This window comes from Micromys minutus (genome assembly GCF_963924665.1).
Source record: "Micromys minutus genome assembly, chromosome: 5".
Lineage (NCBI taxonomy): Eukaryota > Metazoa > Chordata > Mammalia > Rodentia > Muridae > Micromys > Micromys minutus.
This window is the reverse complement of record NC_137974.1, coordinates 52407971-52435101: the sequence shown is the minus strand read 5'-3', so window position 1 is coordinate 52435101 and position 27131 is coordinate 52407971. Positions and strand designations below refer to the sequence as shown.

The 27131-nt window shown below is 38.6% G+C and overlaps 1 protein-coding gene across 1 annotated transcript in view; it reads left to right on the top strand.

Annotated features, from left to right (window-relative positions):
• Positions 1 to 27131, top strand: part of KCNH8 (potassium voltage-gated channel subfamily H member 8) — a gene marked incomplete at both ends in the record, with an annotated part of 386577 nt that overhangs the window by 282887 nt on the left and 76559 nt on the right. Inside the window, one exon of the mRNA XM_080917518.1 lies at positions 26627 to 26824. Coding sequence (XP_080773644.1) covers positions 26627 to 26824 — 198 coding nt within the window. The remainder of the gene's footprint in view (positions 1 to 26626; positions 26825 to 27131) is intronic.

Here is a 27131-nt window from a genome sequence, read left to right as displayed (position 1 = left end):
ACTACTAGGATCACCGATGATTGCTCTCAAAAGTGACCCGTGTCACACAGAAAATGCTAATTTGACAGTGGCCCTTACAAAGGTAAGCTGTGCTTAAAACAAAACCTTGGTTTGAGTGAGTCAGATTTAGCTGATTCGAAGTTCAGATCTAACTGGTTAATTAATTAATTAATTTTCATATGCCTCCTTCCCTAGTTTCTTAATATCATTTTTGGAATAGTTTATTCAGTCTCATTAATTAAATGTGGCATTTAAATTATATTTAGTTATGATTTATAACATTATTAGGCTTCAGCCTCCCATCAAGAGTCTATTTGCACTATTATTTTAGCATTTTAATCGCTGTGCTGTTTAAAGCCTGGTGGAGTAAGCCGAGTGGGATCCATTCAATCTGCCTTTTTACTTAAATCAATACTACTTCCATCAAAATCCAAATGAGATTTTAGTGGGAGTTTATTTTGGAAACAAGGTTGAAAATATTTCTTTTGTAGCACTGAAATATTTTTGGGAGAAAGTTGCGATATTTAGTCTCTATTTATTTAAAATATACTCCTATAAGTAAGTAAAATTATACATCTTTCTTCACACAAGTTGCATACATTTCTTGTTTATTTCTAACCATTTTAGATTTTTGTGCTTCTCTGAGTGAAATTCACTTTTCATTGATTTTATTATAATCTTGAATAAATAAAAAGTTGAGCTTTTCAGTGTTATTTCATAGAAATCACAAGTGACACATGCCTAGTGTGCTTCATAAACTTTAATTAATTCATTGAAGTTTTAAAAGATAAGCAATTTATTTATAAATATTAGTAAATTTTATTTGTCTTATCTGTTTTCTTGAGGAAGTTATTTAATTAAGTACTAAGAAATTTACAGACAACTGTTTAAATACCAACATTATTTTATTGTTATTTTTGTTGCTGATGCTTGATAATCCAGAAAATTCCAATTAATTTTAAGGAAAAAATTACATATTTGGTTAGTTAGTTAGTTGTGGTACATATGTTGTCAGACAATTGTCAAGAGAATCTCTCCATCAACCATGTGGATCCATGATAGAAAATCAGATCATCAGGCTTGGCTACAAAAGTCTTTACCCACTGAATCGTCTCCAGGCCACCCATTTACCGACCCCCACAATCATGTATGATGCTCAGAGTGGGTAAAATAGTCTTCCACAGAAAAAATCTCCTCCAATTGCTTAACTAATGCCAAGTGTTCAGCCCTGAAAACATATACATACAAGTAACATTATATGGATAAGCAAATTTTACTTTTATATTCAGTAATACACACACACACACACACACACACACGTGCATATACACCCAAGCACACGAGTAATGGCAAAGAAAAAGAGACCTTGCATCTGAAAGAAAGCAAGGGAATGTACATAGGCACAGTTGGTAGGAGGAAAGGGAAAGTTAAAATGATTTCATTATTTTTTAACTTCAAAAATGAAAAATAAATATACAGAGATAGTCATATGTTTCTTAGGAAAATAGGAAATTGTGGGACAATTCTTTCACTGGAGACTGGCATCATTCTGCCAACTCCTGACAACTAAGTAGATGTATGGCCTTAGACATTCCACCAAACCATATTATCGTTGAAAATTTGATACTTAGTTAATGCTCGGTGAGTCTGAGATTGGTTGGGGCCATAAGCACTTTTGGAAAAGGTGACTGTGAGCTGAAGACCATCTATCACAACAAATTTATTTACCCACATATAAATAGAACTTTCCATGAAGTGAAAAATCGCTGGTCAATTTTATCATATTCTTTCATGTGATCCTTAGAAGCACACAAAATAAGACCATTCTAGAAATAGTTGACTTCTCAGATTGTTTTTAATGTAAAGATTTGACCTTTAAGAAAACTGTCTGAGTCTAAAGCTCTTAGCTGTGCAGAACAATTGACACCTTGAGGTTGACGTGTATTTTGTTGACAGGAAATCTGCTCTCATGGAGTCTGGCCTGTAGAGTTAGTCATACTGGCAAGCTTTCATGTATGTAAGGCATAGGTGTACAACCTGCAGCTTCACCTTGCATGTAACTCTGAGAAATAGCATTACTTCTTAAGCTGAGAGAAAACAATTCTGGACATCAAGGTCACTAGTGACCCAAATGTTCCAGACTTTCTGTTTCCATCTCTAAAGGATAGTCAGAAACAATATATACCTCCTAATTGCTTCTGAATATGGCATTTGGATAGCATTCCACCTTGCCCAGTGGTTGAAATTCTGCACAAGGTAGCCCTTCATTCCAAGGACTTCTTTTAGCTGTGTACTCAATAACCTTATGAAGCTGGGTTGTCTCCATTTAAGTCATTCCTTCTCATAGAGCAAGCTTGAGTCGTAGATCTGTGGCTGTTGATGTCAGAGGGTCTTAGATATGAGGTATTCTAAAGCTTTGATTTTTTCCCCTTTCTATCATAAAATTTCATTCTTAAAAAGTACCTTGAAATGAAAGGTCTAATACTGGTTCAAGAATTTGTTTCTATATAACTAGGTGGCCACAATATCAGTGATAAATAAAAGATCTGTGAAGGTGGCTCATTTGGTAAATTTGCTTGCTGTCCAGCCTATCTACCTAAGTTCAGCCCTCCTTTCCTCCTCTTCCTTCTCACTCTTGTAAAATTAGTGTAAAAGTTTTGTATGCTATGTCTAAAAGAAAAAATGTATATTATGAAACCAATGTGTGCTACTATTTGTCATACCTGTGCTATGTAAATGATCACAAATGTAAAATGTTTTTGTGGTAATAATAGTATTTATTACTATTATACATTATAATTGAGATATGCAATCCTTCCTTAGCACCAAGTACTAACATCAAGAACTGTTCTGGGTGTCACTTGTGAGTCAATTCATTTGGTTGTAAAACAGTTCTATGAGCCAAATATCATCAATCCCTTCCTATACATAGGAAAACAAACATGCATTGATTAGATAACTTCTCTCCGATCATAAAGGCTGTACCTCCTGATGGTGGGCATTCTGTACTGTGTACTCTTTTAGGCTTTTTCTTCCTCTCTCATATTTGTCCTTAGTTTATATTACATGAATATAAATGTTATGTATTTATGGTTAACTGATAAAATTCTATTGTACAATAACTTTTCTTGGTGGATTTATTCTCCCTCCACTGAGATAACATCAGGTTTTTGTGCTATTATTACACAGATAATGATCAGTTCAATAAGCAGTAAGTACAAGTTTCTTTACACATACAAAGCTTACATAGGTATTAGATGATGCACAGGAGGGCATGCTGTGTGTCTGTTCGGCTCACATCTATTGCTAATTCCCCCTATAATAGCCCATAGTGTGAGGTCTATCCCTTCCCCAGATCTTGTGGGTTTCACCAGTGCTTTTCCAGATATAAAATTCCAGGGATAATAAATAGTACATCTGTGTTTGAATTTTCTTTTCCTCGTAAGTGAGATGAACACCTTTCGTGTATTGTTATGATTAATTCTGATTCTTTTGATAAATTTAGACACTGGGATAATTCACTTTCTCTCCTTTCCTAGATAGTCCAGTTAATGGTATCTATTTTGGGCAAATAAATCTTTAGGAACTATTATTCAGGTAATATAGCTTTGATGATATGTTATTCTACTCTGTTCATCAGTATCAGAGAACTTGTTTGTATGGCCCTCATTCTTCAATAGGTGTTGAGACACTTTTTAGTTTTTAGTTCAAGCTTTTATGTATCATATTAGTTACTGATCTGTTGTGATAAAATACCAGGACAAAAGCAAGTTAAACAAGAAAGAGCATATTTGAGCTTACTTATGAATTCAAAGGTATAGGAGTTCCTTGTCGCAAGAAGCATGGTAGTATCCAGCATGCATGGAGGCAGAAACAGAACTAAGAGCTCACATCTTCAGATGCAGGCACAAAATTAAGAGTAGGGAGAGGCCTCTAATCTCAAAGACCAAGGCCAGTGAAGCACTTCCTCCAGAAAGCACCGTAACCTCATCAAACAGCGCCCCCATCTGGAAAGCAATGGGAAAACATCTAAACAACCATAATGTTTGAATGGCATCCTGTTACGCACACATTGAAGATCCTCATAGTAACTTTTAAAAATCAAGTATATAGATTCTATTTGGCAGATTTTCATATCTCTTTATGTTCCATAGAATATAGTCTGCTTTTTAAAGTTTCCAGCATTCCATTAGATGAAATTCCTGAATTGATTTTGAAACTTTAAAGAAGACATTTTAATAGTTCCCTGTTTTTTTCTTGTTTTACTTACAATTCACTGTGTAATGATGCTTGAGAAAGGTGGATTATTTTACAGTCTGTTTTCATTTTATACTCAGCTCATCTTGAATAGGAATTCTTTTAGTGAAAATTCTGTGCACCCTAGCATGCAAAAGAAAATACACTGAATCTGCCTGTGTGCTTCAGCTTTCTTTCTGCCAAGGGCAACTAGACGATTACCTGACCTAGGATCAAGTAATAGTTTTTAGCTTCAATTTTTTTGTCTCAGACAATATGCATACAAGTCTCAAGGCTAAATTATTAAACTTTCTCAATAGAGCTGAGAGTTTCTTTGTAACTCCCAGGCTGGTGTGACAGCCACCCTTCCCCCTCCCTTCAGGTACAACGGTGAGTTTCCAAGTTTTATGCCAGGTTACAAAGTGTGTAGAATTTCAATTTTTTTCTTCAGTGTTTCTTCCATAGGTGTGAAAACCTAATGCCATAGACATTCACTTGTGAATAGCTGTCCATCCATCCATCCATCCATTTTTGTGGCTCGTGTTGGCACCAGCAGGTGACAAACTTCCTGCTTCTCATTACTGTGTGTGAATGTTTTCCCTCTCTTTGTAGACCAATGCAAACATACCTATGCACGTGCACATGTGTGCACCCCCAAAATTTGCTAGTTTTTATATCGGATGGGCTAACATATATATATATATATATATATATATATATATATATATATATATATATATATACATACATATATATATCCTCTAAGCTCATGATATATTTAGAGCAGTGGTATCAGTTTATTTCCAAATACTATAACACAAATTTTGTTATAACTTTTGTTGTCTTTTTCTGAAATATAAGAAAGAAGTTATATAAATAATGGAATAAATTCTGGAATTTATTGACACTTGGAGTGATTCTTGTGGGGAAATCATTTAAACTTATGGCATCAAATTTCTAGTCCTTCAAGCCAAAATTGCCAGTTACCAGGAACATAAATGGTGCTAGTGTCATGACATGAGAGCCTCTGAGTGATTTCTGTAAAATCTTTTTGTCTAGGTTCTGCACACACCACAGTGACCATTATGAAATGTGTGACAATTTTACATAGTGCAGGTTCTGTTTCTGAGAGAGTAATTACAGAGAAAAACAGAATGTATGTGAGTGAGTGTGTATGTATGAGTGAGTGAGTGTTTGTGTGTGTGTGTGTGTGTGTGTGTGTGTGTGTGTGTGTGTGTGTGTAGGGCAGGGTAAGATTCTTGAATTTACACCCTACAAGATTTTCCATAATTTTTGAAGTACGTATCTGTTGCCTGTCTCAGGCGAATATGGTGCTATTAATAGTAAACAATATTAAAAATTGAAAAATTAAAACCTCAGAAATGTGCACACACTATTTTTTTTTCAAATAAAAAGAAAAACGTGTCTTGGCTAGGTATATAGCGAGTCTTAGAGAGGATGCCTGCCATGCTCAGCACCAAAAAAGGGGTGGAGTTAGACATGCAAATAACAAGACAAAAATATCTGTTTGGGTATCTATTTTATGTGTAAAGGCTTCCTTAAAGATCAGAAAATGGTGAGGTAATACCAATTCACTCTAAGGAAGACACCTGAGTGGAGCCTCAGAAGGCTGGTTTGATTTGAGGATGAGAGGTAAAGACATCACGGAGGGCGAGAGGGATTGTTGCAAAGGTTCCTTTGCTTTAGTGTAGAGTCAATTAATAGCTGCAGTGACAACATCTAAGACCTGGCAGAGAAAGTGACACTGGTCCTCACATCAAAGAAGACTGGGATTAAATGGTACATTGAGGAACTGTGTTCTGAGAGAGGTGGAGAGCGTTACTTCCCATCAGGGGAACTTGCTGAAGAAGCCAGCATTGCCCAGATGGTGATGCTCTGTGTCTGTATCTGACTGATTTCTGGAAGAAATCTGGGATCCAACTATGCCGATGAATTTCTAATTCTTAAGCAGTGGCAAGTGGGTAGAGATGAAAGGTAGTATGTGAGCCCTGAAGACCAGAGAACAGGGTCATGACCAGCAGTCACTAACCTAATCTCAGAGAGAGGCTGAATAAACAGGCGGCTGAAACCACCATACTGGGCTGGGGATTGAGCAGAAAAGTGCAGTGTGACCCTAAGACAGCAGAATCAGAGATGGTGCTCTTTTAAGTAACATAGAACATGAAGAATTTAATCTGAAATCAGAAGAGAGAGAGAAACATGAAGAGAGCTGTCCCGCCATCTTTTCATTGCTTCTGATGTGTCCCCATCACAAATGTGTGCATAAATGTTGCTTGAGGTTGGTGATCTCCTCCTTACGCTTGAACTTAGAAAGAACTTCCTTGCCATCCTAATTATGGAAATATTTGTATGAATGAAGAAATTCTAGAGCAGTCCTTCCCCAGTGTGAAATGTTAACAAACTTGGACATGGTGCATAGACCTGTGATGGAAAAGGTAATTCTGTCACTGGAACTAGCAAGGCAACTGGCATACAATATTCAGAACTTCTTCAGTTCTGTCTTTCCTGTCACGTGTGCCACTACGGCAAACCTCTTTGCACTTTTCTCCCCCAAAAAGTTTCAAAAAGGATGACAATTAAAATGTGTGTCATAGTTTTCAGCTCTAAGAAAACTATTGCCAAAATCTCCTGCTGACATGACCTTTATTTGGACCTAAAGTTTTTGAGAGAAAATCTGTTTCTTTGCTTTGCTTTTTCTGCTGAGATTAGTTAGAAAATGCAGACAAAACTCAAGTCTAATTTCTCAGAAACTTCAGAGCCCATGAAGCTCTAAGATAAGTCCCATGATGCTTTGCTTGTCTACACCTTACTCGTAATACTATGAGGAGACACATAAAGTGGGTCATCCAGCCACTTGAGATGGAAAAGACAAATGTACCAATCTTTGCTCATCTAGTTTCATGAAGCTTTTAGTACCTCTTAATATTCAGGTATGACTTATAGCTCACCTTTGAAAACCCTCTGTGAACCTGGGATTGGTACCTGTGGAAGAAAGAATACCAACAATCTATCAATGTGTTTTAAAGCGTGTGCATTTAAAATTCAGACTTTCTGCCTGGCTTCTTAACTTCCTGTGTTTAAATATATGAGTGCTATGTCCAAACTACAACGTGTAAGATAAAGCCTTTAGTAATGTCATTGGCATAAGACAATTAAGTATACAAAAGGGTTTACTGATCATCAGGTTTATGTTCGGGACTCCTGGTGCTCTTTTTGTTGATCCGACACCTAGACTTGATTCCTCTGACGCTCTGCATAACTTGTTTTGAAGTCAATGCCCAAATTTCTGGCAGTCTGTACCAACAACCTGCTGGCCATGGTCAGGGATTACTGGCTTGTTTTTAGCAATCTTTCAAGACTGAAATGGAATTCACTCAAGGTTGACACTTTGGAGCCTGACATGCAGAAGGAGAGCAGTATTTCTAATTTTATCATCTACCCATAAAATTATGCTTTAGTGCAGGCTAATTTTATTGATTTTTAAAGTGTTCTTGTCTAGGCTTACAGTTAGCAAGACTGTTCTGTGGCTGATGCAGTGTAATTTGGAAAAGGTGGAGACTCTTTGTGACAGCCTGGGGAATGATTCAGGAAACTGTTCCAAACAATCAGCAAGCATGTCATATCAAGATCCTATGATTCACGAGATTATAGGATAGCAGGTGGCACAGAAAGTGTCAGAGTGCCACACCCATTTTAAGGGAAAAGATTCAATGAGCTTCATACAAAAATGTTTGTGCACAACAATACAAATATACCACCACCACCCAAAACCTAATGCAACTAGGTTTAAAAAATGATTAAGCCAAGTGTATTCATTGATGGAGATCTCAACTGATATCATGTGATGCTCGGTAATTAGTATATGCAGTGACTTAGAGAAACAAGTGATGGCCTGGTAGTTACTATATTATTTGAGACAGGCTCTCACCAACTAGCCTGATCTTGAACTCCTGGTCCTCCTGCTTCAAGGTCCCAAGTGCTGGGGTCACAGGTATGCCACCAAACCTGGCTGAACTGGCAAAATATTCTGTTTAAGTTACATACTAAATGAAATTATTTTTGTGTAATTCTATTTTCTTTGAGTCTTCAGTTCAGCTAAACAATAATTGGTTAAATACTGAATTGGTTTTGGTTAAGTATAAAATGTGACTCACTCCTGTTGATGCTCTCAATTTAACCTGTGTGCATTGTTACCACACTCTTAAACCATAAGCACATTTCTTCATGCACACTAATTCAGACATATTCATTTACATGGAAGTACAGTTATGACCCCCCTACCTACAGAGAAGTTTACAGAATATCGTCAAGCGAATCTAAATTTTACATTACATATTCGTAGAAGTCTTGCATTTTATTTTTAATGTAACCTTTTAAATGTTATTTTTATTTGATAGAGTGACTTTTTGTAGATAACTTTACAGCAAGGATTTAACTCATAGCATTATAAATCTCTTGTTTCAGCTACGATGACTTTTTTTCTCCATGATACATTTCAAAATCTAATTTTCTTGATTTGTTTTAGAAAGTTTGTTATTCCTTAAATAAGTGGTCTTTTTCCCCCCACTGAGAATTTTAGTTTTAAATGGTAGTACCTACGGAGCCAAGGCAGCTGGGAGTCTGTTTTCAGTGTTCCTAGGGCTTCCTAGTAAGGTCTCTACAGCCCAGAACAACCAATAAGAGAATGATTGCTGTAGTAAGTCACTTTCTTTACTGATGAGGCTGATATATGAGAGAACAAATGTTCCTTAAATATGATCATTTCCCATAAGAGAATTTACAGTATTTTGAGAGAGTATGGATCTGGGTATGAGAACTGTATCACAGCAATGATTTATCATTAGAAGTTATTCCCTAGAGTCCAGCACAAGACTTAAATCTCAGCAATAAGAACTATTCCGTGTGAGTCTCTCTGGGAGCTGAAAAGTGTGTCTCATGCCTCTGTATTTGGGCTTTCCAGTCACACCATACTACCTACAAGCCTTCTCCACAGCTTCCTCACATTTCAATATCATTTGCCCTATAATTTATAAAAAGAAAAATGTGCTTTAACTATTTTATTCTTAATTATCAAGGTAGACTTTAGTGAAATCCCTGGTGCTAAAGAAAATTGTGCCTCCCCATTATTTGTGTCTCTCCCTCCTCCTCCTCCCCTCATGCACACACTCTCACAAATACATAGGAGATCATTATTTCACCATTTTTTCCCTGTTAGGTTTCTTCAAAAATTTTTATAGGATGTCAGCCATTATGTTCTGCATCTGTCTTTGCTAAAGCAATTTAACTCCATGTTTTCTCATAGGTTCCCATTTCGATACCTTTGAAAGAGAGGAAACTATTTTTAAACCTGTGAACTTGTATGTTAAATATCTTTGACACGACTTCTTGCACCCCACTACTTTGGCACAAGAGTCCTTGAGAACCAGCTGCCAATGGCAGAAGGTGTTAATGATGAAACAGACACAGACAAATCCAGGATTGTATGAAGTACACTTACCAGGGATATATGGATAGAAGTATGTCTTTGGTGGCAGGAAGACAGGGTAATCCCTGCATCTGCACCACCCAGCAGGAGATGCAATACAAAGGCCATTGTTGACCAACTGGACCTGTACCCTAAGTAACTGTATCACATCAATCCTGAAGCAATCAGAGCATCCACAGCCAGAAGTGTGGGTTGTATCTCTTATTATTTTCTTTTTCTCCTGTATGTTATGAACAGTCTAGCAAGGGAAGGAAATCAGCATGATGATCAGGTCAAATCATTGTATTCTTGAGGTATCTGTGCTGTTTTACACATGTCTTCCTGGCCTGGTGCCACAACTCATTTGTTTTCAGAGATCTTACCTACTTTTTACCTCTGCTGCAGTCAAAGTCCTGGTGACCTTAAATGTGCAATGTGAACTTCTTCTTCATCCTTAAGACTGCTATTAGATGGACTTTTCACATGAGCAAATGTTTGGTCACCCCAGAAATAACACCAACAATAAACAAAGGAAATAATTCTACCCAAGTTGAGTCTGGTAAGTTAGGGTTACTTATAGAAACATGGTTGAGAGGTTATTTTTACAAAAGTGTGGAAACTTTTAAGTGGCTACATATTGAAGAAAGGATGTCTTTTCTCCCAGCAAGTGCTAATTTTTATATATTCAGATAAAGGTCAATTTCCTGAGTCCCACTCTGCCTGTCCAGCAATTGTTACTGACTGTATGTCTTTATAGAAAGGTAAGACCTATAAACCCCGTCTCCCACACCACAATGGAAAATTAGTGAGTTCAGTCTTTCAAAGGTCTCTTATAGCAGTCATTGCTTTTCAGACTTCATGACATCAAGGGTTACATCACACTTTGAGGATGACATAGTATTCTGTAAGACTTGTTCTCACTGCCCTAGCTTCATTTATTTCAGTTGTATTATTTTTGTCTATGATTGTAAAGAGTTCCTGCTATAGGATATAGGATATTGAGCATTCATCTCCCTGCCTTTTTACACAGTGTGGTAAAGAACATGATTTGAGGTCAACACTATCTAGGGTGTGCAGACAAGACAGAGAAAACACTAAAGGTAGTTTTATTTCTTCTGGTTAAAGGAACCACTTCAGGAGTAACTGAAAGAAATGCAAATGGAGTTGCTGTTGTTGTAAATTGGTTAGGAAGCAGATGTCAGAATGGAGTATTAAGGAATTACTCTTGTCCTGAAAGAAAAATTGCTGCCAAAGCCCAAAACAAAAACAGTAACAAACTCCACCACTCAAAATGAAGAAAGAGGATACCACCATTACCTGAGACAAAGCCCCAAGGAAGACTTTGACAATCTACAGGATTGTGGAATTCTCAAAGGAGAACTCCCTCATATGGGAAGTAGCCTAATGGGATTTTGCAAAGATGACCATGGCAGGAATGGTTTGAAGCTGACAGTTGTCAAGTGTTATCCATTAGAAATTCTGAATGATACTCTGAATGATATTTTGTTTCCCAAAGTCAGGCTGTAGCTTTTGGAGGAACAGGCATGGCAACATAAACAACACATTTGTTTCAAACTCAGTGGAGCAAGATTTAGGCAAATGAGGTAGAAAGATTTCTGTTGGTTCCTGTGGCTATGGTGTCTCCAAACCTCTGATGTAATTATTCACAAAGGGTCCCTGGAGGTTCCCTTCATCACAATGAACATTTTGATTGTCAGAACTGTCTCAAAGGTGCTGTAGCATACTTAGCACATGGAGTAAAAATGTTCACAGCATAGAATGCATGGTGGTTAGTTTTCATTGTCAGCTTGACACAATGTAGAATCACCTGGGAACAGCAGTCTGAAGGAACAATAGTCTAGATTAAGTTGAGCTATAGCAGTGCCTCTAAGGCAGTAGTTTTCAGCCTTCCTAATTCTGCAAATGCTTAATTAAGTTCTTCATGCTGTGGTGACCTGAGCCATAAAATTATTTCATTGCTACTTCATAACTGTGATTTTACCACTATTAGGAATCATTATGTAAATATATGATATGCATGATATCTGATACAAGACCCTGCATGAGTGGGGTCACCACCCACAGTTTGAGAGCCACTGCTCCCAGAAATTTTTTCTGATTGTGTTAAGTGGGAGAAGCCACCCTGACTACAATTTCATCATTTTATGGACTGAGCCCTGGACTGAAAGAGTCGATCACCAGCATGCGCTCATTAATGTATTGCCTTCTGCTCTTCACAGTGAATATAATGCCACTAACTGCTTTAAGGGCCTGGCACCTTGCCTTGCCCATGATCATGGATTACAGCCTTTAATTCTGAGCCAAAGAGACCCTTTTTCCCTTAAGTTGCTTTTATCAAAGTAATTTTAATCACAGCAACTCAAAAGAATACTGTGAGTCAGAGACTTGTCGTGACTTTGTTCAGTGTTGGAGGTTAATTACAAAAGTAAGGTGGGATAGAGAGTCCTTGGAGCCTCTGATGGGATGGAATAGTCTTGAAAAAAAGGATGGTTGACCTCACAGAGACTGAGTTCGCCAGTTAGTGATGAGTGTCTGCAGTGCCTGGAGATTTTCCTTCCATTTACGTCCCCATACTTTTGCTTTACAGCCAATAGATATTTTCTTCATAGCCAACTCACTTTCCTGGACCTCATTTTTCATTTGCATTTCTTCCAAATGGAATTCTTTCTTATTTCTCTGGACTCTCCACTTCCCACTTTGTCTTCAGATATCTCTATGGTTTTAAATAATAACAGGCTCCATGCTACACATGATCACCCATACGTGGACATGGCTAGAGAGATGCACAAACATGTAACAGGGAGAGCAAGCATGTGGGCTTCAAAGGGATATGAGCTCTGGGTGCTCCACCATTCAGGACTACTTTTCAAAGTTTGACCCAGATTTAGACTTCTGATTAAACAACATGCTTCACTTGGATTACATTGTGTAACTAGCCTTTGTGTGCCAGGATGGAGATTAAATTACCATTTCTCTGCCAGTATTACCTCTTTAAAAGGTCACTGAAGTTGCAACATATGGATCTTTAGGCAAATAGCTGGTGTCTGTGACTGAAAATGGAAGTCAAGTGCTAACTAGTGAAATGGTTAACAGGTGATTTGGTATGCCTAGTTTATCTAATAATTTTAATGATGTCAAAGAAATCAAATGTAGATATAGACCCTCATAATAAAAATGAAAGTAGTAACATCTTTAATTTCTCAGCAGTGTAGATCTGACCTATATAAACTCTCTTGCAAAGTCAATAGGAGAGTAACTGGAGTTCTATTCCTGGAAACTGAAGCATCAAGAAGTTGCTAGAGTTCAATCTGTGGTTCTGAAAAGCTCTTCTATTACCCATGACTGCCTACACGGAACATTAACACATCCCTTTCTACCTTTAGAAAAATGGCTAAGGCTCTCAAGGGAAGAAGTGAGAGAGACCTCACAAAACTTTCCATCCACAGAAAGAACACAAAGGCCAGGAGCCATATGTCCTGGTGTGCTAACAGAAAGCAGGGGAAGATGACATCATGAAATGCTCCGGTCTGCAGGGAGAAGAGAAAATTGATGTCAGAGAAAACTCCACAAAGGTCACAATTTCCATGAGAGAGATGGGGTGTATCAGGGGACTGGTACATATTTTTAAAAAATATGTACACATAGAACAGAATACCAAACAATATATTGCCTTTCAGTTTTGACAAATCTAGATTAAGTAACTGATCTGCTTCTCCAACACATACCTAACTTTGCTTATGTTTTTAATCTCAACATTCTTAATCACCACCATTTAGTATTTACATTGAGAATTGAATCCTTTTGCTCTTCTAATTCTTAAAAAATTAATGTACCTTGTACAAGATTAAATAAAATTACCTATAGCTACTTCTGAAGATCAGAACATAAAAATATAACAACACACAACTTGCACCATAGGTTGTTGAGGAGCCACAAAGCACATTAATTACAGAAAACCTCTTTATGCCTTCTGTGTGTGTGTGTGTGTATGTGTGTGTGTGATAAAAATGCCATACATTATAAATAAAATAGACAAGACATTAGTCCCAAAAATGATGTAACTGGTATATTTTCTACTTATCAGAACAATGGATCAATATTCTGTGTGTTTTCAGCAATAAAGCATAATTTAAGTCCACATGATTCTTAGCTCAACAGAACCTCAGTGTCTTTGAAGCAGCAGCCTTCCGTTTGTTGAGTACAATGCCATGTGCTTCTGGGTGTTTTGCATGAGTTATATCTCTTAACCATGAAAAAGCCTGTGATGTGAGCTTCTGTCATCTTCTCCATTATAGACTGGAGGTATCTAAGCAAATTTTAGAGATTAAATGTCAGACTAGGAAATGAAAACCACAGACAGCATCCTTCCAAAACAGGTCTCTCACCTCAGCCACAGCTGCAGTGCAATGGTGTCAAGATTCTCTGGTGCCCGGCTTGTAGAGTGTCTGAATATCTGGCTCTTACACACACTGTGTATTCATGCTGCTCCTCTATCTTGTCTGTGTTTCTTGCTTCTTCGTATGGTGTCCATTTCTTTAAACTGTGTATCTCATCTAAAAGTGTCCCATCAGACCTTCTGCTTTCTCTAGTTTTATACCATAACACATCAAGTTATGACCATTCTGTTTACATGTTGAGATGCATTGTTAGATGTAAGAGTCAGATGCTACTCTTCTGAAAGAGAATAAAGGCTGACATCTCAAATATATTTGACTTTTCCTAGAAAACTGAAGAAAATAAAGGCCTTGGGTAGAGTGTGACACTGAGCTGTGAGGAAGAACACCCCATGGACCCTTTGTAGAATATCCACTTGTGCTGCCTGGTTTTCTGTGTTTTAAAGTTGTTCTTGTAACGTGACAAGGTGCTTTCTTTTACTTGATTGAAAGAAATATTATCAGCCTAACTTAAGTCTCCTTTTCCTATTGACAGTATTATTTTCCTTACAGAAGATTTGCAATTTCCTGAGGTCCCATTTGTTGATTGTTGATCTTAGAGCACAAGTCGTTGGGGTTCTGTTCAGAAATTTTTTCCCTGTTCCATGTAGGACAAAATGGCAACCAAGAGATTTGAAAAAAAACCTTTACCAATCCTGCATCTGATAGAAGGCTAATATCCAATATATACAAAGAACTCTACAAGATAGATTCCAGAGAATTAAATAACCCTACTAAAATTGGCTAGAGAGCTAAACAAAACATTCTCAACTGTGAAATACTAAATGGCAGAGAAGCACATAAATAAATGTTCAATATCCTTTGTCATCAGGAAAATGAAAATTAAAACAAACCTGAGATTCCACCTCACCAATGGCTTAGGCTCTAAGACCAAGAATTGACAAATAGAACCTCATACAACTGCAAAGCTTCTGTAAGGCAGTGACACTGTCAATAGGACAAATGACAACCAACAGATTGGGGAAAGATATTTACCCATCCTACATCCAATAGGGGGCTAATATCTAATATATACAAATAATTCAAAAAGCTAGACTCCAGAGAACCAAATACCTCTATTAAAAATGGGGTACAGAGCTAAACAAAGGATTCTCAACTGAAGTAATGCTGAACGGCCTTGAAGCACCTAAAGAAACATTCAACATCCTCAGTCATCAGGAAAATGTCAGCCAAAAGAACTGTGAGATTCCACCTCACGCCAATCAGAATGACTAAGATCAAAACTCAGGTGATAGCTGATGCTGGCAAGAATGTGGAGAAAGAGGAACACTCCTCCATTGTTGGTGGGATTGCAAGCTGGTACAAACACTCTGGAAGCTGGTGGTTTCTCAGAAAATTGGGTATAGGATCCAACTGTACCACTCCTGGGCATATACACAAATGATGTTCCAACATATAACAAAGACACATTCTCCACTATGTTTATAGAAGCCTTATATTTAATGACCAGAAGCTGGAAGGAATCTAGATTTCTTCAGCAGAGGAATGTTTACAAAGAAATATGATACATTTATACAATGGAGTACTATTCAGCTATTATAAACAATGACTTCATGAAATTCTTAGGCAAATGAATGACATTAGAAAATATCCTGAATGAGGTAAACTAGTCACAAAAGAACATGTATGTTATGCACTGACTGATAAGCAGATCTTAGTCCAAGAGCTCAGATTATCCAAGAAACAAGTCACAGACCACATGAAGCTCAAGAAGAAGGAAGATCACAGAGTGGATGCTTCAGTCGTTCTTAGAAGGGGAAACAAAATAATCAAGGGAGGAAATACAGAGACAAAGTATGGAGCAAAGACTTAAAGAAAAGCCATCCAGAGACTGCCCCATCTGGGGATTCATCCCATATACAGCCACCAAACACAGACACTATTGAGGATGTCAAGAAGTGCTTGCTGACAGGAGGCTGATATAGCTCACACCTGGGAGGCTCAGCCAGAGTCTGACAAATGCAGAGGCAGATGCTCAGAGTCAAGCATTGAACTGAGCAAGGGATCCCCAATGGAGGAGTTAGAGAAAGAACTAAAGGAGCTGAAGGGGTTTGTCACCCATAGGAAGAACAACAATATCAAGCAAACAGACCCCCCAGGGCTCACAGGGACTAAACCACCAAACAAAGAGTACACATGAAGAGAGACCCATGACTCCAGCAGTATATGTACCATAGGATGACCTTGTCAGACATCAATGGAGGAGAGGCCTTTGTTGTGGGAAGGCTTGATGCCCCAGTGTAGGGGAATGCCATGCCGGGGCAATAGGTTGGAAGTGAGTAGGTGGGTGGCAAATAACATTTGAAATGTAAATAAACAAAATATCTAATAAAAAAGAGTTAAAAGTAAAAATAAAAGAGTCCTTTTCAACAGATAACAGAGTTCTATTCTTTAAGGTTAAATGACTATCAGACAACAGGGCAGACCATCAGAAAAACTGTTTGCCCTTTGAAGACACATCCCTGAACTTTTCTTCTCTAGCTTTTTATCATTCTAAACCCTCAGGAAAAGAGAAATTCAAGAAGAAAATCCGTAGCAGATGATGAACTCTTTAGTGTATAAACAAGAAAATAAAGTGATGTGCCTGGCCTTGGCTATTTTTATTTCTCATACAGACCTTTTGGCCCAATGCCAGTACCAAGTAGCAAGTGCTTTAGATTAAGATATTTCTGAGTGAGAAGTAATACTTGGAAGTAATACTGCAAGCTCAGTGATATATGTATAATCCAGAATCTGATTAAGCCACCAGAACAACTAACCTAAGGAAGAAGTGTCCGTTTGAAGCACACCTCCGAAAGTGCTGATTACTGTACATGTTTTATGTAAGAAGGCTGAAGCAAGCAGTTCATCGTCCGGCGTCTGCCAACTTAGCCATGAGCCTAATCTTTGTTACAGTTCCCTCTATTTTTAGTTGAGATTTGGGAAGCATCTGGAAGTGCCCTAGTTAGCTGGAAACAGATGGCATGCTCTGCTTCTTTGCAGGATCAATCAGGAAACTACCCAGTAGCTGCTCAACTGTGCTTTCTGATCATCCCGAGCTTCTCATTCTTCCTAGGATTGTTTATGTTGGGGCAGTTGGTGGTGGTGGCAGTGTGTGTGTGTGTGTGTGTGTGTGTGTGTGTGTGTGTGTGTGTGAAAATGACCTATTTTGACAGTGTAATTTTTAAATTAATCACATAGCCTTAGTGACTCTTCCTGATGCTATAATAAAATGCCTAACACAAGCAACTTCAGTAAGCAAGGGCTTCCTTGGACCCTTGGAAGGAAAGCTGGGGGTACCTCCCATCACGGGAGAGATGCTGTGCAGCAGTCAGGGCAGTACATGGTCATGTTGCTTCTGCCATCATGTAGCAAAGAATGGATGCTTAGTGCGCATCTGCTTTCTTCCCTGCTCTCAGTTCAGGACCCCGTCTGTGGAACAGTACAGCTCCCCTTAGTAACTCTTAATCTAGATAACCACAGGCCTCAGCAGAGGATTGCCTTCTAGATGCTTTCAGAAGACACTATTAGCCACCACACAGTGTTTAAGTGAAAAATAGCACCCCCAATCAGAAGTCAAGGATTATTTTTCTTTTTTTTTTAACTGTGAGAATTTTTTAAATACTCAGTAGACCACAGAGAACAGTGAAATTCGGGAGTAGTTTTACAGCAAGTGCTCACGTTCTCTTGATTATATGAGCACATCTGATCCCCTGGTCTGGAAAACAGTTGCACTGTGGAAATAGAGTAGATGTGTCATGTGCTTCAAAATGCAATAGTCTTCATGTGTATCTTAGCACTAGCTGCTAAGCAGCCTTCAGTCAATGAAAACCTGTGTTAACTTTTCAGATAACAGCCTCTGCTGGGAATCAGATTTGTACCACTACTGCAAAGCTACCTCCCACGTGGTTGGAGCATCGGAATAGACTTCTCTTGCTGCCTCCACACTGCCATCTTTTCCTGTTTAAAGTTTTGACATTGCCATTATCTGACCTTGATTATCCAATTCGTATTTGTTTTATAACGGAATAGCATGGTCGGAAAACCCCAGCTGGCACATGATGAATTAAGGAATTCAACCATTTCCAACTCCCTGTGCATCACATTTCACATCTACTCTCATTGGCAATGTACTGTCTTGAAGCAAGTATGCGTTACAGAGGAAATGATCATTATAAAAATGTAAGATGAATGCATAATCAAACCAGCGTTTAGTGCTGAAAAGTACTAACCATTTGTGTAGTAATATTAAAGGAACATATGTCATAAGGTTTTAGATGTGAAATAGAACCTACGGATTTCTCAATAGTCTGCACCTCACATCCATGTTTGATAAAAATAACCAAAAAAAGCCAGTGGGTGCATAAAGAATTGGCTGTTGATTACTTAGAAGGTCAGAGACAGGATCTGTTTCCTGACTCAAAGAACAGCCTCTACTTTGTTGCAGTAAGGTATTTTTGTTTCAATTGTTTACCTAAAAATTGCACCACTTAAAACTTTGAGGATCAAAATGTAAGATTAGTGGCACATGCAAGTGACTGGTTTCTTGTCACTTGGAAGATCCTTCCCTTAATACATCAAACCAGTTATAAATACCAAGGCACAGTGCCCTTCCAATGAAGAGGATTAAGTCTGTGAACAAACTGTAGTTTAAATTAAAATATATAGAGTCCATGGCTTAGTTAATATGATACCAATACTAATTTCATGTTTTTTGACATGATAATATATATCAGCACATGGTAATATAGATCAGGAAAATTGTTGGAATTGGATAAAGAAATAAGAACCTCCTGGGTCTTAATTGTCATTTGAGACAGGAACTCTATGAAATCCTGGCTCATCTGGAACTCTCACTGCTGACCAAGGTGGGCTTAATCTCGCAGTGATCCTCCTGTCTCTGTCTCCCAAGCGATGAGATTATGGTCATGTCTCACTATACCAAATACATTCTTTTTTTTATGTGTATGTGCAACTAAACTATGTAGAAATTAGAGGGTGATTAAACAACAAAGAACTTAGTGGCAGGTGATGCTGAGGTTTTGTTTTTCTACACTCCGTGCAGTACAACTCTTGTAAGAGACAACAAAGTTAAATAAGATACAGACAGGCAGAAGGATAGACAGGTAGGTTGGTATGTAGGAACGTAGGTAGGTAGCTAGGCAGGCAGGCAGGCAGGCAGGCAGGCAGGCAGGCAGGCAGGCAGGCAGGCAGGCAGGCAGCAGGCAGGCAGGCAGGCAGGCAGGCAGGCAGGCAGCAGGCAGGCAGGCAGGCAGGCAGGCAGGCAGGCAGGCAGCAGGCAGGCAGGCAGACAGACAGACAGACAGGTGAGTGGGTGGATAGATAGATAGATAGATAGATAGATAGATAGATAGATAGTAGGTAGATAGATAGATAGATAGATAGATAGATAGATAGATAGATAGATAGTAGGTAGGTAGATAGATAGATAGATAGATAGATAAATAGATAGATAGATAGATAGATAGATAGATAGATAGATAGATAGATAGATAGATTAAAAAGTGTCTACACTTCATTGTTCTTTTATGGATAATTGATTTTTTCTTATTTAATAAACCCTGACTACAGTTTTCCCTCCTTTTACTCCTCCAAGTTTCCACCTCTCCTCCCTTTTAGTCATTCATTTAAAAAAAAAAACCCACTGGAATATGATAAAACAAGCAAACAGAAAGGAGACTGTGAAAAGGCACATGAAACAGGTACAGATGCAGAGAGCCATTGGTTCCTACATTTTGAAAGTGCCTAAAAACACTAAACTGGAGGCTGTGGTGCACACCAAAAGGATATATAAGGTGAACACACATACACACAGTAAGATAAGATAATCTCCAAAGATACTGAGTTTGTTTTTCTTGACCATCTACTGCTGAGCATGCAGCCTGTTCTTAAGTGTAGTTTTGTTTCCCCAGTGAGACTTCCTTGGAGAAAACTAAATTTTTTTTTTGCATGTGGTTATCAAGTTGGAGATTGTTTCTGAGTTAGGGATGAAGGCTTGTGTATGCTTTTCTTTTCAGCTCTAGGACCACAACCTGTGCAGACATGCTGCCTCAGTTTCCATGTGTTCCTATGTGCATCCGACCTTTGGGTTAGAGGATTCTGTTTCCGTGCCATTTGCTCTTTTTTATTTTTTTATTGGCTATTCTCTGCATTTACATTTCAGATGTTATCCCCTTTCCCCCTTCCCATCCCCCTTCCCCTTCCCCTTTTCCCTTTCCCCTTCCCCTCTCATTGCCTCACCTTTCTGGAGCCATTTACTCTTAAGAATTATATCTGTGGCCATCAGTACTGTGGGTATAGCCCAATGATAGAATATTTGCTTAGAATTTTTAAGTAGCTGAATTTAGTACCAAACACTGCACAAAAGAGAAAGGGAGGGTAACCACTAGCAGGAAATCAACCACTCTACTAATGCTATTGATTTCAGTGGCCCCTGCCCTCCACACATGTGCACCTCGGAACTTGCACACACTCAGGTGTTGGGACCCTTATCTTAATATCCCTCACTCACTTCTGAATTCTGAATTGTTTCTGCCATCCCTCAGCCCCTTGCTAGGAAGGCTGAGTGGGTAACATGCTGTGCTTGGTCACAGTGTCACAGCTATTGCTCCAGTTCCAGGCTTCTCTATGGCCAGTTACCTGCCTTTATTTTTTTTTTTTTTATTTTTTTTTTTTTTTGATCTCAAGACTCTCAATGTACTTCTCTTCCAAATAAGATACAAGGAAAGTTAGTGGGTCTTCAGGAAGAAAAGGAGGAGAAATGTGAATTACAATGCTGGGTTCCTTTTCATCAATCAATGCATTTTATTCACTTTGCACCAATTACAGACCCCCATCTCTCCTCTCTTCCCAGTCTCACCCCTACAAATCCTCCCCTCATTTCAGACCCAAAAAACTAAGAAATGCTGGCTTTTTAGTGCACCTATCTAAGTGCCTGCAGTGTTGTCCAAGCTGAGGAAGTCTCATCTGCTCTCCTTTCTCTTGCAGACACACAGTGCGGCTCCCATCAGAGAAGCCATGCTAAAATTACAAGATAAGCTCACTCGTTAGCCTGAGGGATTCAGTGGCAGGGCCATCTTCAGATTCTCCCCTGCACGACTGAGTTTCCAGGAGCACACAGTGAAAACTTTCCTGAGTGTGCTTGTCTCGTTGTCTGCCTCCCCATCTCTGACTTCTTCAAAAATGTGTGCTGAGGCAAGCAGCTCACAGATTTGCCTTGAAATCTCACCATTGCCACTTTAAATGCATTACTTAAAATCTCTGAGCTCTAGTGTCCTCATCATTCAAGTACGGATAACACTTCCCCAACCGCACTTATTAGTCAAGTAATGGATCAAACGCTGGGTGACAGCTGTGCTTCTGTTCTAGGGATGCTGTGCATCCGGAACATAAAAACAGCACTTTCCAAGCACAGTGCAGAGCTCTAGCGATGACTTATGAAAAGTTAACCATACACAAAGCAACAGCAAGAACACCGTAGTCTGCCTCATTCTTGCTTCCAGTTTACTGTTATTACAACATGGTTCAGTCTTAAGTAGAGCACAGCTTGAATTATAGGTTCGATTATTGGCTAATTTCTTCCTTTTTCTCCCTGTAGACACATATTTAAAGACATGTAAATCTCATTTAAATTGCTTACATTTTGCTAGATTGTTTTTCACATTCTTGAAGGTTTTATAAAACCGAAGAGATTTGTATAATATCTTATTATAGATCATATTTTTATGCCGAGTTTGTAATGTATGACTATTTGCTGGATGCTAATATAAAGCAACTTCTGGGGATACATTTGTTGTGTAAAGTGGGTCCCTCTTGTGCAGATTGTAAATGCATACATGTAAACAGTAAGGCTAAGGCTATTAATGTGGGAACCCGAGTGAGTTAAAAAATATTTAAAAACTTCTTTTCAGAGTTAAATGTAGGTGTTTAAGCAAAATGCCTGGTCCATAGCAAGTACAGGATTGTACATGCCGCAGATTATGAGCTTTTTCAGGCTCGCTCATTAAGAATCATTCTGTCTTTGAGATCCCCTGCCTGCTTACTTCACAAATCTCTGCTCATCAGCGACTCTGTCTAACAAGGTTATTGTGAATCTACTGTAAACACATGGCAGTATGTTCTACATATTTAGGTTTTATGCCTTTCTGTATATGTTTGTTTTTGTCCAACCCAGGCAGAAGCAGGCAGACTGTTCTAGGGCATCCGTTCCCTTTAGAAAAGCTAATTTCTCTAGTGTAAAAACAGAATCAAAATAGTGGCTAAATAGTGTCTTCTGCGCAGCACTGTCCCACTATAGAACATGTGTGCTCATTGCAGACAAGCTGTTCTGTGAAGTTTTATTTAGTCCAGAGCCAGTGTGCAGATTTGTGGTGTGACCTCCCTTGCAGACACTAGTTTTTTTTTCCTCCCCTTATGATTGCGGCTACTGCTTCTGCTCTGTCAGTTGTAGCAATTACAAGCAACCCTGTGCAAAAACAAAATGTTTCTCAAAATAGATGGAACAGTTGGCTAGACAGAAAAGAGATACGATATCAAAAAAAGTAGGTCTGTTCTCTTGTGCTGTGTTGCTTCTTCAAACGAAATATCATGTGTAAGACTGGGCAGGAAATAAAAGTATAGTCTGTATATGTCCTAACATAAACTGCCATATTACTAAAAATAAATAAATAAATAAATAAATAAATAAATAAATAAATAAATAAACTGCTGTAGAAACTTAATGTTTCACTCTTGTTCAAATTAGAGCATGTAAGCAAAGAAAGGTTTTGAGTGCCTTGTTTCCTTGTATTTTCAATAAGAACTCTCAGTTCTTTAAGTTAGAAACTACTGTAATCAGGTGAGGTCAGCAGATGTTTCAGTGATAGTTACTCACTGGGCAGAGACATTTTTCCACCATCTTGTATCTATCAAAGATGACCAAAGCACAGCAAAGGGAGTCACTTCTCCCATCAATACTTTGCCAAGCAATGGTGAGGTAACGCTTCCTTGGAACAAGCTTGCAGGTGTCCTGAGGGAGAGCGTGGCCCCAGCTAGTCAGTCTCCCACTGCAGTTTCCATAGAGCTCAACTCTGCAGAGGGAGGCAGGCAGATTCAGATCCTGCTCCCAAATTCACCGTTGCACCCTGCCTCTTCTCACAGTGCACCAGGATCTGTTGTTCACCTTCCCTGCTTGTTTCACTCTGAGTACCTTTGATAGATTAGAAACACAGCCCCATTCTTTTATACTGCCTTCTTTTTATGAATGCAAATTCATTATTTTATGCATACAATGTGTTTTGATCACATCCACCTTCCAGTTACCCATTCAAATCCTCCTACACTCCACCACCACAATTCCTTCTCAACTTCCTTCTCCTCCTCTCCTTCTTCTCCCTCCTCTCCCTCCTCTCCCTCCTCCTCGTCTTCTGCTTTTCTATAACTCACTGAATCCAAGTACCACTACTCATCCACACATGGGTATATGGTTGTTTATTTGAGCATGGGCAATCTCCCATGGGTTAAACCGCTGAAGTAATTCTCCCTCTGCTAGCAGTCATCAGCTGACAATAGCTTCTCAGCTAAGGGTAAGGCATAAATGAACATTTGATCTGCCTTATCTCTAACTGTTTAATAAATTGTCATTATTTCAAGTTTTGTTTTACAGTTAACAAAAATTTACCAAATTATACTTTGTTGATGCTTCATCTCTTCCTCTAATTAAAATTCTAGAGCAGAAGCTTTCAACCGGGCTCTTGGATGGAGCATGTATGTGAAAAATATCAGAAGCTGTAGGCCACAGAAGGATATGCATAAAAATGTATGTGTCTCCACATGCACACAGTCCTGATAGAAAGGACCTGTGGTTTGCTTAGATAGACAAACAGATGCACAACTCTCCAAAAATATTGAGAACAGTTGTTCCTTGGATTCTTTTATCTTGATGAACTCTTTTGTTTAGGAAATGGTACACTATACAACTGGGTTTTAGACTGTACCACACTCTTCTCTTTTTCATTATAGTTAGTCGCTAGTTTCATGGTTTCTTTTACCTTTCTGAATTTTGTTCATTCTCTGTTTCAGTTTAGGTAACACTGTCTCTCAGCGGTGAGGACAGAGAAAGCTACTCTTCCAACAGCCAGGCTGCCTAGCCTCCTGAAGATTTTGATCAAAGCAGGAATGTTTGCTATGACTGTAAAGGAATTCAAGGCTTCATTCCTTGGAAGAAAAGTTGGATAGTTTTAGGCATGGTGTTATGACCTAAGGATGAGGAATAAGATAAAGGAGGAAGTCTGGGAACAAAATAAGACACAGTGTAGAGGGTAGGCATGGGCTTCTAAGAAACTCATAGAAAGTAAGACACACTCAAGTGTAGTCCAGGGAAAACTGGAGACATTTTTACAAAGGCAATTTCTCTACCTGCCCCAACTGATGAACAGGAAATGCCGAGCTGGGATAGAAGGAGGAACCCCAGCAAGTTGATTGCCAGACCCTTCTTAGACCTTTCTGATATAAGCTGCCAGATAGAAAGGCTTCTCTGGGTTTCTGAATGCCAGAAATGGTACTTCCCAACTAGCTTTTCCCTGGCTGTCAAGGAATCCTCAGCTGCTTCCACTTTGAATTTTAATTGTCTAACCCAGTTCTACAAACTATAAGTTTAAAGTCTTATTACTACTTTAAGAAATGTAATGGAATTCCATCTTTTTCTGGGTGTTTATTAAATGAAGTGCTTTTAATTGGTAGTTTCTGAATACTATCCCAAAGCCATATGAAGCCTATATGCTTATCACTGAGAGAATTATAAAACAGAAAAATCTCAAATGGCAAATGTCCCAAATAAAATATTTTATGTTTACTGAATTGTTTAATTTGTCTAATTGTTAATTTAAGAATTGTGATTTGAAAAATGTTTTTGCTATGTTTCTGTAATATTTTTTATTTTTGAGATTATAATTATATAATTCCCCTTCCCGTTTCTATTTCCCAATTCTCTCATACACTTCTTCTTCTCCCTCAATTTAATACCTCCTCTCTAAACTGTTATTTCATGCATATACATTCTTAGATAGATAAATAAAATCTGCTCCATTTGTAGAACACTACTTATGTGTGTATATGTTTTCAGGGCTGAACACTTAGTGAGATTTTGCCCAGGCGAAACTATTTGCCCTTCTCAGCATCGCTTAGTTGCCCGTGATCACTTTGAGTAGAAGTGAGTCTTGCCGTCTTTCCCTCGTTCACTTTGATATGTCTATGGTTGTCTTTGTTCTGCTCATCCCCAGCCAGTCATGTTGGTGAGACTGCTGACATTACTAGAAGACCCAGTCTCACAGTAAACTCCCTAGTCCTCTGGATCATAGAATCTTCCTGCCCTCTCCTCTGCAGTGATCCCTGAACCTTGGGTACAGGCATCATATCTTAGATGTATCAATTGGGACTGGCCTCCATAACTGCATTTTGATTGGTTAATTTTTTTCTGTAATGCTCTATGACTAGTTTCCTTGATGAGGAGTGAGGACTACGCTAATCTGTAGGTATATGGACACGTATTTAAGATGCAATTAGGGAATGTGCTGGTTTAGTAATGTGGCAGTTACAGTTTCTCTTCTAAGATCCATTACTTCACTAGCCCTGGGTCATTGCTTAGGTCAATAAAAAAAAAACTTTAAAGTGGTTTTGAGTCATATTCCCATTGTGGGTGATACCAGTGCTATACATACCATTTTTCTATTTTATTAATATAGATTTTTATAAAACCATAACAATATAATTGAGGTATAATAAGCAAGACATATTTAAAATAGCTCCCTAGATAAAATTATACTGTCCTAAAACAGTTGTGGGTCATCAAAATCTGTTCCAGTATCATTTAAATGTGCAGAGTTCCTGCTCTCCCAAACACAGAGTAGAGCAACATGGTCTAAACTACTTAGACTAGGAGACTTGGAAGATAACTAAGTATCAGTCATGAAACAGAGAGGACTTCAACAAACAAGGACTAAAGCCCTTTTGTGTGAAGTTGTTCATCATGCAGGGTTTAAGTTTGACTCAGGGATATGGTAGTGGTGACTGTCTAGCTTAGGAGATTATTTCAGCACCAGACAAAATGAAGTAAAGTAAGACACCTTGTGCCCTATGTCCCTTTAAAATGACAGCTGAGGTGAGTTTCATAGGACGTGCATACTCCTCACTGTTGCTAAGAGTAGTAGTCATTTATTCTTCAACCTCTGCAATCCCTTTGACCATGAAATTAAATTATCATATTTTGCATTTCAATGAATAAAACAGTGACAGTTCTGGTTTTAGAGCAATGATGTATATAATGTACCTTTAATTTCCCTTTAACTCTTTTTTCCCAATTAGCTATCGCAGCCTCGGTTGTTCAGATGTAGATCTACATCCCTGCTACACTTCAGTTTCCATTGCTAAGCCAATCCTCTTCCTTCCATTTCAGGTTGGCTTCATGAGCTGGGAAAGAGACTGGAATCCCCGTACTATGGCAACAACACGCTTGGGGGCCCATCCATCCGCAGCGCCTACATCGCGGCCTTGTATTTCACTCTCAGCAGCCTCACAAGCGTTGGCTTTGGGAATGTGTCCGCTAACACGGACGCAGAGAAGATCTTCTCCATCTGCACCATGCTGATTGGAGGTAAGGAACCTTTTCCGGGAGCAAGAAAGGGAACTGAGTCTCCGGATGCCCTCTTACAGTTTGCTCAGTTCTGAAACACGGTAACAATAAATTGTGAGAGAGCATCCACTCCGAGGCAAGGGAGAAGAAAACATGATTGAGGAGCTATGGGGGGTGGGGGAGTACAGACAGTGGGGAGCAATGACTAGAGTGTAAATGAATAAAATCTTTTTTAAAAAAAATCTGGGTTTTGACTCTACAAACCATTCTACTTTAGGAGCCAACAATCCATACTTCTGCGGCACCAGTGAAAGCCTGGTAGGCAGAT